Here is a 12,715-nt window from a genome sequence, read left to right as displayed (position 1 = left end):
TGTTTGGTACGATTCACCTGTGAAGCTGTCTGGTCCTGGGCTTTCGTTTGTCAGGAGATTTTTCACAACTGCTTCAATTTCAGTGCTAGCCATTGGTCTGTTCAGATTCCCTGCTTCTTCCTGGTTTCATCTTGGAAGATTGTATGTTTCTCAAAATCCATCCTTTATGGATTGTCAACTTTGTTGGCATAAAGTTGTTCGTAGTATTCTTTAACGATCCTTTGTATTGCCATGGTGTCCGTTGTAACCTAACCTCTTTCATTTTCTGACTTCGTTTGTGCTCTTGCCTTTTTCTGCTTGGTGAGCCTGGCTAGAGACTTATTAATTTCACTTATCCCCTAAAAGAATCAGCTCTTAGTTTCATTAACCTTTTCTATAGTTTTTATTTTCTATTTCTTTTATTTCTGCCTTGATCTTTATTATGTCCTTCCTTCTGCTTACTTTGGGTTTATTCAGAAGAGCCAAGATATGGAAGCGACCTAGGTGTCCATCGACAGATGAATAAGGAAAATGTGGTACACACACACACACACACACACACACACACAATTTTTAAAAAGATGATATCTTGCCATTTGTGGCAAGCCTGATGGATCTAGGGGGTATTATGGTTAGTGAAGTAAGTCAGACAGAGGAAAACAAATGCCATATGGTTTCACTTATATGTGGAATCTAAAACAAAATGAAAACAGACTCACAGAAACAGAGACCAAAGGGATGATTACCAGAAGGGAGAGGGTGGGGGCCTGGGCGAAAAGGGGAAGAGGAATACAGTCCACAGCACTGTGATTAGTTTACACGGTGACAGATGATGACTGGAGTTAGTGGGGTGATCCCATCGTAAGGCACACAAATGTTGAGTCACTACAATGTGTACTGAAACTAATACCACCAATGTAAGATTGCTTATCAACCAGACTGAAACACAAATAAATTTTAAAAGGAAAAAAGCAAAAATAAAGCAAAATAGATAAAAATCCTGAGACAAGTCTATTTTTGCAACTCATCAAAAATAAAAATAAGTTTTCTTCTTTAATCTAACAGAAGACCTTTCAACAACAAGGGTATGAAGAAAATTTGAGTAATGAGAGAAGTTTAGGAGCCAAAAGAAAACTGGGCAAGGAAAAAACACTGTCATCAGACAGTGGTACAAATGTAATTAGTTCTGTTTTCATTTAATTCAGGGGGCACATAAAATAAAACCTGTTGCTTTTTTTTCTTTCTTGGTCACTCTTAATAAGGAAAAAATAAGAAAGTAACTTACAATAACTTCCCTAAAGGATTCCTTGTCACTGATTGTCTTGTCTTCTACACATCCAGATTGGTTCAAGTAGTGGTAGTTTTCTGGCACAGATAAATAAAATTCTTCTACAGAAAGGAAAAGAAACACAACATTAATACTCACTGAACAGGGTAAGACCAAATCCGACTTTTCACTTTGTAGCATTAAAATAAATACATAAACGATTCTGTGCTAATAATCCCCTATTCAGGTACAATTCTCTCTTAATCATCAAACAGGGAAAAGAGAAAGAATTTAGTGAAAGTAAACGGGATGGTAGAAAAAAATCATCGATGAGGATCCTGTTTTGCACGCAGTTGATCTTGGCCAAAAGGCTAAGAAGCAATGATGATCCTGTTGTGATAGTTTTCTCTTAAAGGTCAAATGTTCAGAGATTTGCTTTATTCAGGTGCGGCTTCAAAATAAAACCAGTTGTAATACACTATATATACGTGTTTTCATAAATATTCTTTAAATCAGAAAAGTAGTACCAGGAGTCCAAAACAAACATAAAATTTAAGATTTCCCTACTGATGACTTTCCATGTACATTTTCGGCTCTAAAAGGGACTCCACACCGTTTGGTATTCTCGTACATTTTGAGTCAGCTGGAGGAATATCGACAAATAGATGCCTTCTCACAGCCCGATGGTTTTGGAGGAGGAAGTGGGTGGCCCGCGCACATGCCCTGCGCACACGCCCCGCGGCCCCGTCCATCCGCTCACCTCTCTGTCCCTGATCCAGCCCCGCCAGCAGTGCATAGAACACGTGGTAATTCCTCTCCCCAGGATTCTGCCTTACCACTCGGTTCTGTGGAAATAAATCAATCAGATTCCTATTCAGAGATGTTTCCCCTGCTTAATTAACACAAAGCGGCAATTTCCGAAAATTGTGATTGTGAAAGAAAATGTGAATTGAATCATGTTTACTTACTTTTTCTAATAAATCTTCATGGGACAAGCAATGGCAAGTCAAGGAACAAAACCAGGATATGACCCGCTTAATGAGTCTTTAATTTTCTATTATTTGTTACCCAAATAATTACAATCCCCCATTCCTTTGACACTGAGATTCCCAGCGCCAAAAGACAGGCCCTCGATGTGTAAACTCTTTCACCTGAATCCGATTTTGAACACGACACATGGTGCTGTGGGAGGAACCAAACGTTTGACAGAATTGATTCCAAACAAATAGCTGATGGTTGGTGATAAATCCATTTTTTAAAAAATTATGGACATGACACCAGAGATTTCCAAAAGAAAAATGGTTCTTTAGCTCCTAAAAAAATTAATAGGTCAATCACAGTAAAAATTATAGCAATAACTAGGTAGAAAAACAGACAGAAATATTCCATTCACATTCCTCAACCATCCTTATAAGAACAGTTTCTTCTTATAGAGTCAAATACTGTAGAGAGAAAAAAAAAAAAAAAAAACCCGAAACGAAACAGGATACAATCTACAATTCTCCCGCCCTGAATGTTTCCCTTCTGGCAGATGTTCAGCTGAACGAACTTCCCGAAGCGACTGGAGTTGTTGTTGTACACCGTCTTCGCGTTCCCGAAAGCCTCCATGATGGGGCTGCAAAGAAATCAGGACAGCAGCGAGCGTTAATTAGGGTAGATACAAACACAGCAAGGACATTCTCACAAATGCCAGACCGTACGAGGGCAGGAAAAATCTGAAATCGAAAGGAGCAATGGTGATTAAGTTTCTTTACAGAAGAGCCAGGGTTTCCAAGCACTTGCTGAAGAGGGTTTGTCATGAATATCCATCCTGAATATTCATCACAGCACCGGTTGTGCTGGGATGCTCCACGATGCTCCACGATGCTCCACGATGCTCCACGATGCTCTGGGACGCTCTGGGATGCTCCACGGAGCTCAGGTCCCTGCACAAGTTAGTGTGGGCTTATACACACAAGCCATGGGCTACACGGAAAAGGCTCCTTTTCCAGTTCTAGGACCTGAGAAAGTCCAGTCCTGAAAATTCTACCCATTTGTTGCAGGTCCTGAGGGCAACTCATTTAACTTCCTTGGGTCTTTTCTAACTTTTACCTGTGGTCAGGCTAGATCAGGGTTCAGCAAACTCTGTCTGCAAAGGACCAGATGATAAATGTTTTTGGCTTTGAAGTCACGGGCGCCTTTGTTGCAACCACTCAGCTCTATCACTATAGCTTGAAAGCAGCTATAAGTGATTATGTAAACAAATGAGTGTCTGTGTTCCAATTCAATTTAACTTATAACAACAGGCTGCAAGTGGAAGACAAAAACATTCTAGAGATGGATGGTCAAAATGGCCGCGCGGCAATGGGAAGGTACCTGGCACCACTACGCTGTACACTGGAGAATATTTCAAGTTACAACTTTATGTTATGTATATTCTGTTCCAATTTAAAAAATAAAGTGTGAGTGATAAAAAACACACACACACACACCAAAAACCAGCTGCAGGATAGGAACTAATATGGTCTAAGTCTGCAAACTCCAGGAGTAATTCCTAAATGATAGGATCTCTAAGTCCCAACAGGTTCTAAAATATTGGGTCGCCCAAAAAGTCTGTTTAGTTTCTTCCATAAAGTGAAAGACATTTTTAATTTTCACTGATAACTTTATTGATTTGGATATTTTGAGTATGTCAGCTACCTCCCACTATTGGCTTCCAGTGGGTAGAGGCCAGGGGTGCTGCTAAACATCTTCCAATGCATGAGAGCCCCACAGCAAAGAACCATTTGGCCAGAATGTCAGTAGTACCAAGAAACTGTGCAAACCACTTTTGACACATTAGATCAGTCACAGCAACTTGTCCATATACTACACAAATCTTTTTTGTGTTTCACTTGCATTTGTACCTTTCTTGAAATAATAAAACATAATACTCCAAAAATGTTGCATATTTTCTCCCATCTTCAATATTAAAATGGCTGCACAAAAATGTACCAATTTCAATGTTTTTTAAAAAATGTACAGTGACATGACAGCTGTCACAGTACAATCTAACAAAAGAGTTTTCCATGAAGATAAAGACAACTCAGCACTACTAGAGCCATCATGTACAAAAAAAGTAACAAGGCTCTGTGGCTGACCCGATATGATAAAGCACCAATCAGACACTGGGCAATTGTATATTTTAAAGAAAATTCCAGATGATACATCACCACACAGCACTCTTTCAAAGTCATAAAGCTCACTGCCATCAAATATATTGTATCAATGACCCTCTGCCACATGAAGGAGCACAAATGCCATTTGCTCTCAGGGCACTTCCGAAGGGCGGGGTGCTCAACAGAGTCTCGGTCATCTCCCTGCTGAGCCCTCGGTCACCGCAGTGGGAGGCTGAAATTTCTGCTGCTAGCAACGCCTCCAAATAACTAGCCAAGGGCTCCGGCAGAAGGAGGCCTCACCAGCTCAAACCGGGCCCAGCCACGGAGGATCAGTTGTTGTTGCCTGGGTTATTAGAAATTGCTGTGTGCATGTCAAGATATTTCCCTGAGGAATTGTAAAACACGGCAGGAAAAAGAGAAAGCAGGCCCACTAATTTTAACTTTTCTTTAAATAAGCCGTACAGTGAGGAAAATGAATTCTAGTAGCTGGAAACAAGAAACATAATAAATACCTGCTTTCAAGGATGGCTTGTTCAACACAGGACGTCTTCTCTTTCAAAGAGAGCTCCAAAGACTGTTGGCTGATGACCGATAAAAACTTGAGGATCAATTTTGTGCTTTCCGTTTTACCCGCCCCGCTTTCACCACTGAAAGACAAAATGCAAACGTTTGTGCTTTTAGGTATAACTTCCGTTACAAAAACCAATCCGTCCACTGTTGAAAGGCGGGAAGACAGAGCCCCAAATGCCTGTTTCAAGACCTGAGTTAAATGAAAGTTTTAACAGAAGTGCTTTTTTCAGGTGGCCGCACTGGTGTGACGAGTGCCAATGAGGGCACACGAGTGGGGAACAGAACTACCTTTACCAAGGTAAGGCCGTGAGACGGTGTCCTTCCTGGAGGGAAGGGCTACGAGAATATCCCAGACACCTCGACATTCCGGGCAGTCGGGAATAGTTTGTTAAATGAATAAGCACGTTGCCTGGGGAACTTCACGCAGGTAAATGTACATAGAAACGCAGTCAGTCATAAATACTCTTGAGTGGACAAGGAATGAAAATCCAGGTACTCAACCCACACTAAGCATCCAGTGAGAATTGAACACCAGGTCTGTCTGAGTCCAAAGTCCTGCACAGATGCACTTTTGAGGCTGTTAAGGAAAAGTGAACAAAACAATGCAATGGGGGGGGTCCGGGGGGAGCACCATGAGTGACGTAAATAAGGTACAGGCTGTGCCTTAAGGGACTAGCAAACACTAGCCAGGCAAACAGGAAAGTGGAAGGACTGCGTTAAGATGACAATGGCTGGGAAAGCACAGAAGCCCGCTGAGCAAGGTCTACAAGGAAGTGGGATTCTCACTGGGCCAGCAGGACAGAGAGGAGAGGCAGCTGAAGTCGGCATGCACAGGCATCTGGAGGACGGAAAAGACAAAGACAGCTCATCAAAGTCGTCCGTCAAGAACTTGGCTCTGAAGTTTATGCTCCAGGAGACAAGGGCCCCTCAGGGAGACTGGCTGCTATAATCCAGGCATATGGTAGTGGGACCTGGGCAAGTCCAGTCTGGCCGGAGATGGAAGGGAAGATAGGGGGATGGAAGAGATCTGGAAGGAGAAATTCTGTTTTGTGTAAAGCACTGTGCTTGGTACTGTGGAGAACAGGAGTAGTAACAAGGGAGAGAACTTACAAAAGAAAAGTAAACCAAGGGCATGAGGACAGTACAGCAACACCAGCAATATCCCAAGGCAGCGTATTAGTAATTGCTGATGGATGATATGAACAGATGAGCTCCACGTAAGTTGTAAAGAAGCAGCGCTGGTTGAGTAAAAAGACCTAGGAAGTTATCACACAAAAGAAATCCTGCTCCTGGCTGGTGTAGCTCAGTGGATTGAGTGCGAGCCTGCGAACCACACGATCGCGGTTCGATTCCCAGTCAGGGCACATGCCTGGGTTGCAGGCCAGTTCCCAGCAGGGGATGCACGAGAGGCAACCATACATTGATATTTCTCTCCTTCTCTCCTTCCCTTTCCCTCTAAAGATAAATAAATAAAATCTTAAAAAAAAAAAAAAGAAATCCTGCTGAAAACTTGGTGAATGACTAAGCACCTGTAATAAAGGAGAGGAAATGACTCAGAAATGACACTTTCTGTGACCTGCTGGATACTACTGGCCCATGGGGGATCTCCACTGGTCCAGTGCAGTAATTCTGATCCCTTTGCAAGCTGGCCATGGGCAGGTGACAGGATTTCAGCCAGAAAGCTAAAGTCAAGTGTGCCAGGGGCTCCTGAGGAGGCCTGCGTGCCCACCACAGAGAAAGGGCAGAAACTCCCCCCTTCCTTTCTGCCGACGACAAATACCTGGAGTCCACACCTATCTTGAAATGACAAAGGGAAAGCCAAGAAAATCAGAGAAGCGCCCAGCAGGAGTGGCTGAATCCACCAGCCTGAAACTGGCCTGTCCCGTGTTGCCTGAGATAATAAAGGCCTCTGCGGGTTAGACCAACTTTGGTTGGGTTTTCTGTTACCAGGAACCAGAAACTTCCCAGTACAGGACTTAGCGTCCATCTTCCCGTAACGGGCACCTGCCCAGCCCTGCAGCTGGCACGCCAGAGGCATCAGCAGGAATGCACAGAATGAGCAGCACAGAAAGAAACTAAGAGAAAATTGCAAGGAGAGATTTAAAAAATTCCTGATATTCCAAAAACACACCTACCTAGTGGCTGTTGATTAAATTGTTGAAACAAACAAACAAAACTCAAAGGCAGACGTTCTCCAGTTAGAACACGTGAGGCAGAAATGCTACTACGTGTTCCCCAATCCTACCTCCTGATCTCCAGGACACAGAGGGGACATTTCAATCTCCCTCAGAGTAAGGGCAGCATTCAGACAGGGACTGAACGTGGCCAACTGAACAAGAGGGCAGCCAGACAACCGAGCAAGACAGGTATGTGCCATTTCCAGGTCTGGTGGCCGAAACCCCCTTTCATGGTCCTCTGGACTCTGTCTGCTGTGCCTGCCATCTGGGTGCCCTCAGGGACCACACATCTCCAAGACAAAGTAACGTGGGGTCAAGGCAAGTCTCTCAGCTCTCCACAAGAGGCCGCTAGTGAGCAAGATACACACCACGCCTGTGTTCCACCCCTGAGAGTTGGGGGCTGTTTGCTATGCCAAGTCGCCTGCCCTGACAAACGCAACATGGCAAAAACACAATCACGAAGAAGGTATTGTTCAAGCTCAACAGCAAAGACTTTGGTTGAGGAGAAGCCAACCCTGGACTCTCACTGTGGTTAACAAGTCATGGACATCATCGACATCAATTTCCAGCTACATTTTTTCTCATTGGAGCATATTTTCTTCAAGCACCTTCTTCAGGGGAAGAAAGAAGAATATATGTGTGTGTATGTGTGTGTGTAGTGTGTATATATACACGGCATATATATACATAGTGTGTGTCTATATGTAAAATTAGGTACATCTCTTTGCTTATCATAATTATAGAAATTTGAAGCCAAAATAAATCAAAGAATTAAAATCAAAGAAAATAGAACACCCCAAAAAGCCAAATTAACGAGGCTAATTAAACCCTCTGTTAATTCTGTCTTGGTCGCTTTGCACTCTGACTGCCTACTGCTTCTCTCCGGAGCCTGGTGAGGTGTTCTGCCAGGGCGGGGTGGTGACGCACTCACTCCAACCCTCCCTTACTCCAGCCTCTGTAGAACAGTAACCCGTGCAGCAATTACGATGCTATTTCACCTCCACTGAGAGCAAACACATCACTCACCTACCCAGCCCTACGCTTTTCTCATTCGTCCGGGGCAATTAAGAGTCCCAACTCCTGGTGCCAACAGGATTGCAAACACAAGCACGGGCTCCGGAGGAAACACGTCCACCACAATGAGCTTCCACTTAACGTAAAGATGATGGTGAATATGAAAAAGAGAAAGAAAAACAACCCAAACTACTGATGTGGGGCCTCGCAGGCCATTTTAAACATTTTGAGAATTTTTTTACTGGCAGAATGGGAAGTCACGAGACAGCTGTTAAGCAGGAGAAGGCCACGATCAGGCGTAAGGTTTAAAGAGTCACTGTGTAGAGCACAGAGTGTGGAGAATGGGTGGAGGGAAGGAAGAGAGGAAGCGGGGAGACGAATGTGCGAGTGGAGATCAGAAGTGACAGGCAGAGGACAGGCTGTGGAGGGACAAAGGCAAGGGAGAGCAGGTGGTCCTGGGTGGGAGGGTGGTTGGTAAGTGACAGGGAGGCGTGGGGAATGACCCTGAGAGCCCAGGGAGCTCAAGAGCACGATGATCTGGGTGTTGGTAACACAGGAGTGCACGTTTCTCAACGTTCGTCAAACTGTACACGTGAAATCAGTACACTCTGCTACACGTAATTTTACCTTAATCAGGGAGGGGGGTGAATTCTAGCTCTAAGAACAACTTCTTGATCTCAGGCTTAGGACCTGGTAGATCACAAAGTTCACTGGCTGAAAAGGCAAAGCATGAGAAGAGCAACACATTTCTGGGAGAAAAAACAGGATGAATTTAGGACATGCCGCTCCCCGAAAGGCCCATGGAACATCTCTGTGATGACACCCTGGGGGCACGTGGACACGTCTGGAACTCAGGGGAGAAAGTGGCAGGACGGGTGTTTAAGGCGGGGGGCGGGCAGGTCATGAAGGTGGGAGGAAAGGCAGGTGTCCTAGGAGAGGAGGAGGAAACCCAGAGTGGTGGAGGCCAGGGAGGAGACCGGGGCACACGTGGTGAAGGGACTGTGCAACCAGGCGTCTACTTTTTAAAAATATGGAACAAACTAGAAAGTTTTGATGATGATGCCAAATACCCAGGAGAAAGGGAGAGGCCAAAGAATCAGGGCAGGGGGACGTCAAAGGGGGAGCAAAGTTGCAGGAAAGGAGGGGCGATGCCACGCAGGAAGGAAAGGGCCACTGGTGGGATCAGCCCTCTCTCCGTCCCACAGGCCGGTCTCCCAGACCAGCGCAGGTGCGTCCACGAGCCGTGGTCCAAACGTGCTCCGCTGCCTGCTTCTGTAAGTAAGGTTTTGTCAGAACACAGCCTAGACATTCACTTGTGCACCATCTATAAATGCATTTGCACACCCACAGTGGAGCTGAACGGTTGTAATGGTTGAGAGATCACACAAAGCCTGAAATATACACGCTCTGCCCTTTCCAGAATTCTTTGCTGACACCCCCCCAGACGTCTCCATCCTGTCGATCAAATCCTCCCAATTCACGTGATTTTCTCAAAGTGCACACTGGTCACTCTCTTGCTTGTAGAAGACCAAGGACACTTCTCTACTACTGTCTAGAGGATTCAGTCCACAAGTCTTAGGCAAGCAGGACAAAACCCTTCAAGAATGAGGATTCTGTTCTGAAATGAACACAGGGAGACTCAAGTTCAAATCCCGGGTCTGTTGTTCACTACTGGTCTCCTTAGCAAGTGACTCAACAGCTCTCAGCTTCAGCTCCCCAGCAGAAAATGCCTGTTGGGCTTCTCTGAGGATTACACACAACTTGTCCTCTCAATTATCTTAAATTCTTTTCTTTTTAATTACTGCCATTTCCCTTCCATGGTCTTTCCCAGCTCCTTCATGCCACTGGATAAACCCCACAGCCTCACAGGCGTACGTCTCCATTTCCCAACTATCCTCGTTTTGCTAGATACCTGTTTCAGCAAATGCCTCTGTGCCCTTCCTCTCCTCTCCACTGGCTCTATTCCTATGTGATCACGTGTCACTTCTTCCCATCCAAGTACTAACCAGGCCTGACCCCGCTTAGCTTCCGAGATCAGACGAGACTGGGCACATTCAGGGTGGTGGGGCCGCAGACACATGTCACTTTCTCTATGAAACATCTTCTTGACTCCTTCTGGAATATCTACTACTACCTCTCTGGGCAGCCTTACTTCTATTATAGTATTTGGGAGGCTGTATTAAAGTCATTTACACTAGTGTCTTCCCACCAGAATATAAGTTTCTGAAGGGCGGTGGTCAGGTCTTCCTCTTTTTTTTAAACCCCTAAAGCCTAGCACAGAAATCTGGTGTGTGACCTCAGCATTGGTACCTTTCTCACCCAGGATGCAAGTTTTGTTCACTGTTGCTCAATCATTTCTAAATATGTTCCAAGAAAAAAAAAACCCAAACACCCAATTAGCATTCCAGAATATAAAAGACATAGTTAAGAAATCACTTTGGTTTTGGAAAACCATAAGACACAAAGGAAGCAGAGGTCCCAAACCACGGTTGCTCCTTCTATCCATCCTTTGACTGGCAGCTGTTGAAGGCTGGCCCTCTTACCAGACGCTGTCCCTGGCCAAGGTGAATGAGCTTCACGCCTGGCCTGCACTATGTTATCTTAACAGGTCATGCTACCAAACTCTGCCTGCCCAATACAATGAATGAAAAACTGACATCAGTGCACAATGTACTAGATTAACCAAGACCAAATGCTGACCTGGTCAGGCACATGAAGAAACAATTCTCAAGTAAGTTTTAAACTTATATATTTATACTTTAAAAACAATAACAGCATCAGCATTCATTTAAATAGGCACAAAAAGGTAAATAAGCATGAGAGAGGTAAAGGACTGTGGACGAAGCTGGCTTGGACTAGCAGCCTGGAGACTCGGCGCTGGCACCGGCCAGCCGGGCCGTAGCTGAGGCAGGCTCACAGAGTGAGGGAAGAATTGCTCTAGGAGTCCCGTCTCATTCCAAGCAGGCTGATTTTCCAACGTAACAGGGATCAGCGTGTTTTGAAAGTAGTAAAACACGCTGCAGCCACCAGGGGGCAGATTATGCCTGAGGAAATCTAAACAGGGCTCCTATATTCCGCAATTTTTATTTTTCTACTCAATTTTCTCTTAATGCCCACAGCCCCAACCCCCACTAAAAAAAAAAAAAACCCTGCTGTAGAGAGCTATTAAAAACCAAAACACACTTTAATGAGAAATCTGTTTTTCAAGACTGTTTCCTGAGTTAATTTGGATAAATGCAGTTCGTTTTTTCGCATCAGCCTGACACAGTGGGAGCTTTCTGTTTGGGGTCCACCCCCCCCAACCTTCTCCACCTGACTTTTAAAGACTGGAGTCTTTGGCACAAAAATGCTGCCTTTCTCTGTTTTATTGTACACGCACACATGCGCACAGTGATCTCATTTGATGTTAGGCTTTCTTCTTAAGCTGCTCTGTCTTGCAAGTCAAGCTCCCATTTTTCCCTGCTCAAAGTGGTAAAAGCACAGGCCATCATCAACGATAAATATTCAAGTACCTAAGTGTGGAATACAATTCGATCTTCCTAAAATAGATTTCCGTTAACCTTATTAAATTAGATTCTGGATGCTGAAATAATGATCTTCAATTCTAACTTCTGAACTTTCATGAAGTCATCTGAAAGAACCACTAATAGTGCTTCTGGTCGGAAGGGAAGTTACAATATAATAAATACGACGCAAGGCAATTCGTTAACTTTGAGCTGTAATCATTCATATTGACTTAACCGAAAAAACTGACAGTCCCTCTGTCCGAGTGGTTTCCACAGCAAAGCGCATTTGCACCCACCAATAAGATGATGGAGAAAAGAGCATTTATCAGCCCAGATGTTTCCCTCCTCTTAAAGGAGGAGGCAGAGAGAAGTGGGGGGGGCGGAGGGGGGAAGAGGACATGAATGAGCAAGGCACTGATTTTTCGTTCATATCATGCTGAGTTGTTACAAAAGCAAGGACCCAAGAACAAGGGCGTGGGTAGAAACCACCAGTAAGAAGAACACAACCCCTGACGATGGTTTTCTGTGTGTGGGTGTCATACACAGCTTCCGAATCAAAGGGCTGTTGGAAGGTTCCAGTGAGTCATTCCTGTAAAGTGCTTGGCACAGTGGCCGATACAGTTACTCCTTCAAAGAAGGGCAGCTTTTACTTCTTACCCATCTTCAGTCAGATACCACGCAGGGCAGGGCGAGTCCCTCACAAATGTCCCTGGCGGGGGTCCCCTCCATTTCCCTTCCCTGAGGTTTCGATGTAGGACCTCCTCTGGAATGTCTGTCCCTCCAGGACCCCTTTCCCGCCCCAGGAACAGAAGTGGCTTCTCTGACAGGTGAACTGGGGGAAGGACTGGTCAGTTCCTTACCATCTGGGAACTGCTTTCCCACGGGGACTATGGCCTCCAGTTACCTGCCTATACCCACGACCAGGTAAGTCTGTCTAATTTGGGGCTGCAATGTTAGCGACTCTGACTGGCTGGAAGTCTGAAGCTGCCATATGGTCGTCCATCTGTGTCCTGTGCCTGACTTCCACTGAATCAGAAATCAGGAGGGTAGGTGGGGTCTTACTTA

At 44.9% G+C, this 12,715-nt stretch overlaps 1 protein-coding gene across 4 annotated transcripts in view; it reads right to left on the bottom strand.

Moving 5' to 3' along the window:
* Positions 1 to 12,715, bottom strand: part of MYO10 (myosin X) — a 191,205-nt gene that overhangs the window by 82,727 nt on the left and 95,763 nt on the right. For all 4 annotated transcript variants that reach the window (XM_053657372.1, XM_053657370.1, XM_053657371.1 and 1 more), the window contains 5 exons: positions 4,896 to 5,030; positions 2,737 to 2,861; positions 2,215 to 2,228; positions 2,007 to 2,091; positions 1,265 to 1,368 (listed from right to left, as the gene is read on the bottom strand). In XM_053657372.1, the coding sequence (XP_053513347.1) occupies positions 1,265 to 1,368; positions 2,007 to 2,091; positions 2,215 to 2,228; positions 2,737 to 2,861; positions 4,896 to 5,030 (463 nt within the window). The remainder of the gene's footprint in view (positions 1 to 1,264; positions 1,369 to 2,006; positions 2,092 to 2,214; positions 2,229 to 2,736; positions 2,862 to 4,895; positions 5,031 to 12,715) is intronic.

Source organism: Artibeus jamaicensis, unplaced genomic scaffold, assembly GCF_021234435.1.
Source record: "Artibeus jamaicensis isolate MK-2021 breed Jamaican fruit bat unplaced genomic scaffold, CSHL_Jam_final scaffold_369, whole genome shotgun sequence".
NCBI classification, from domain to species: domain Eukaryota; kingdom Metazoa; phylum Chordata; class Mammalia; order Chiroptera; family Phyllostomidae; genus Artibeus; species Artibeus jamaicensis.
The sequence above is the reverse complement of the archived record's forward strand: the minus strand, read 5'-3'. Positions and strand labels throughout refer to the sequence as shown.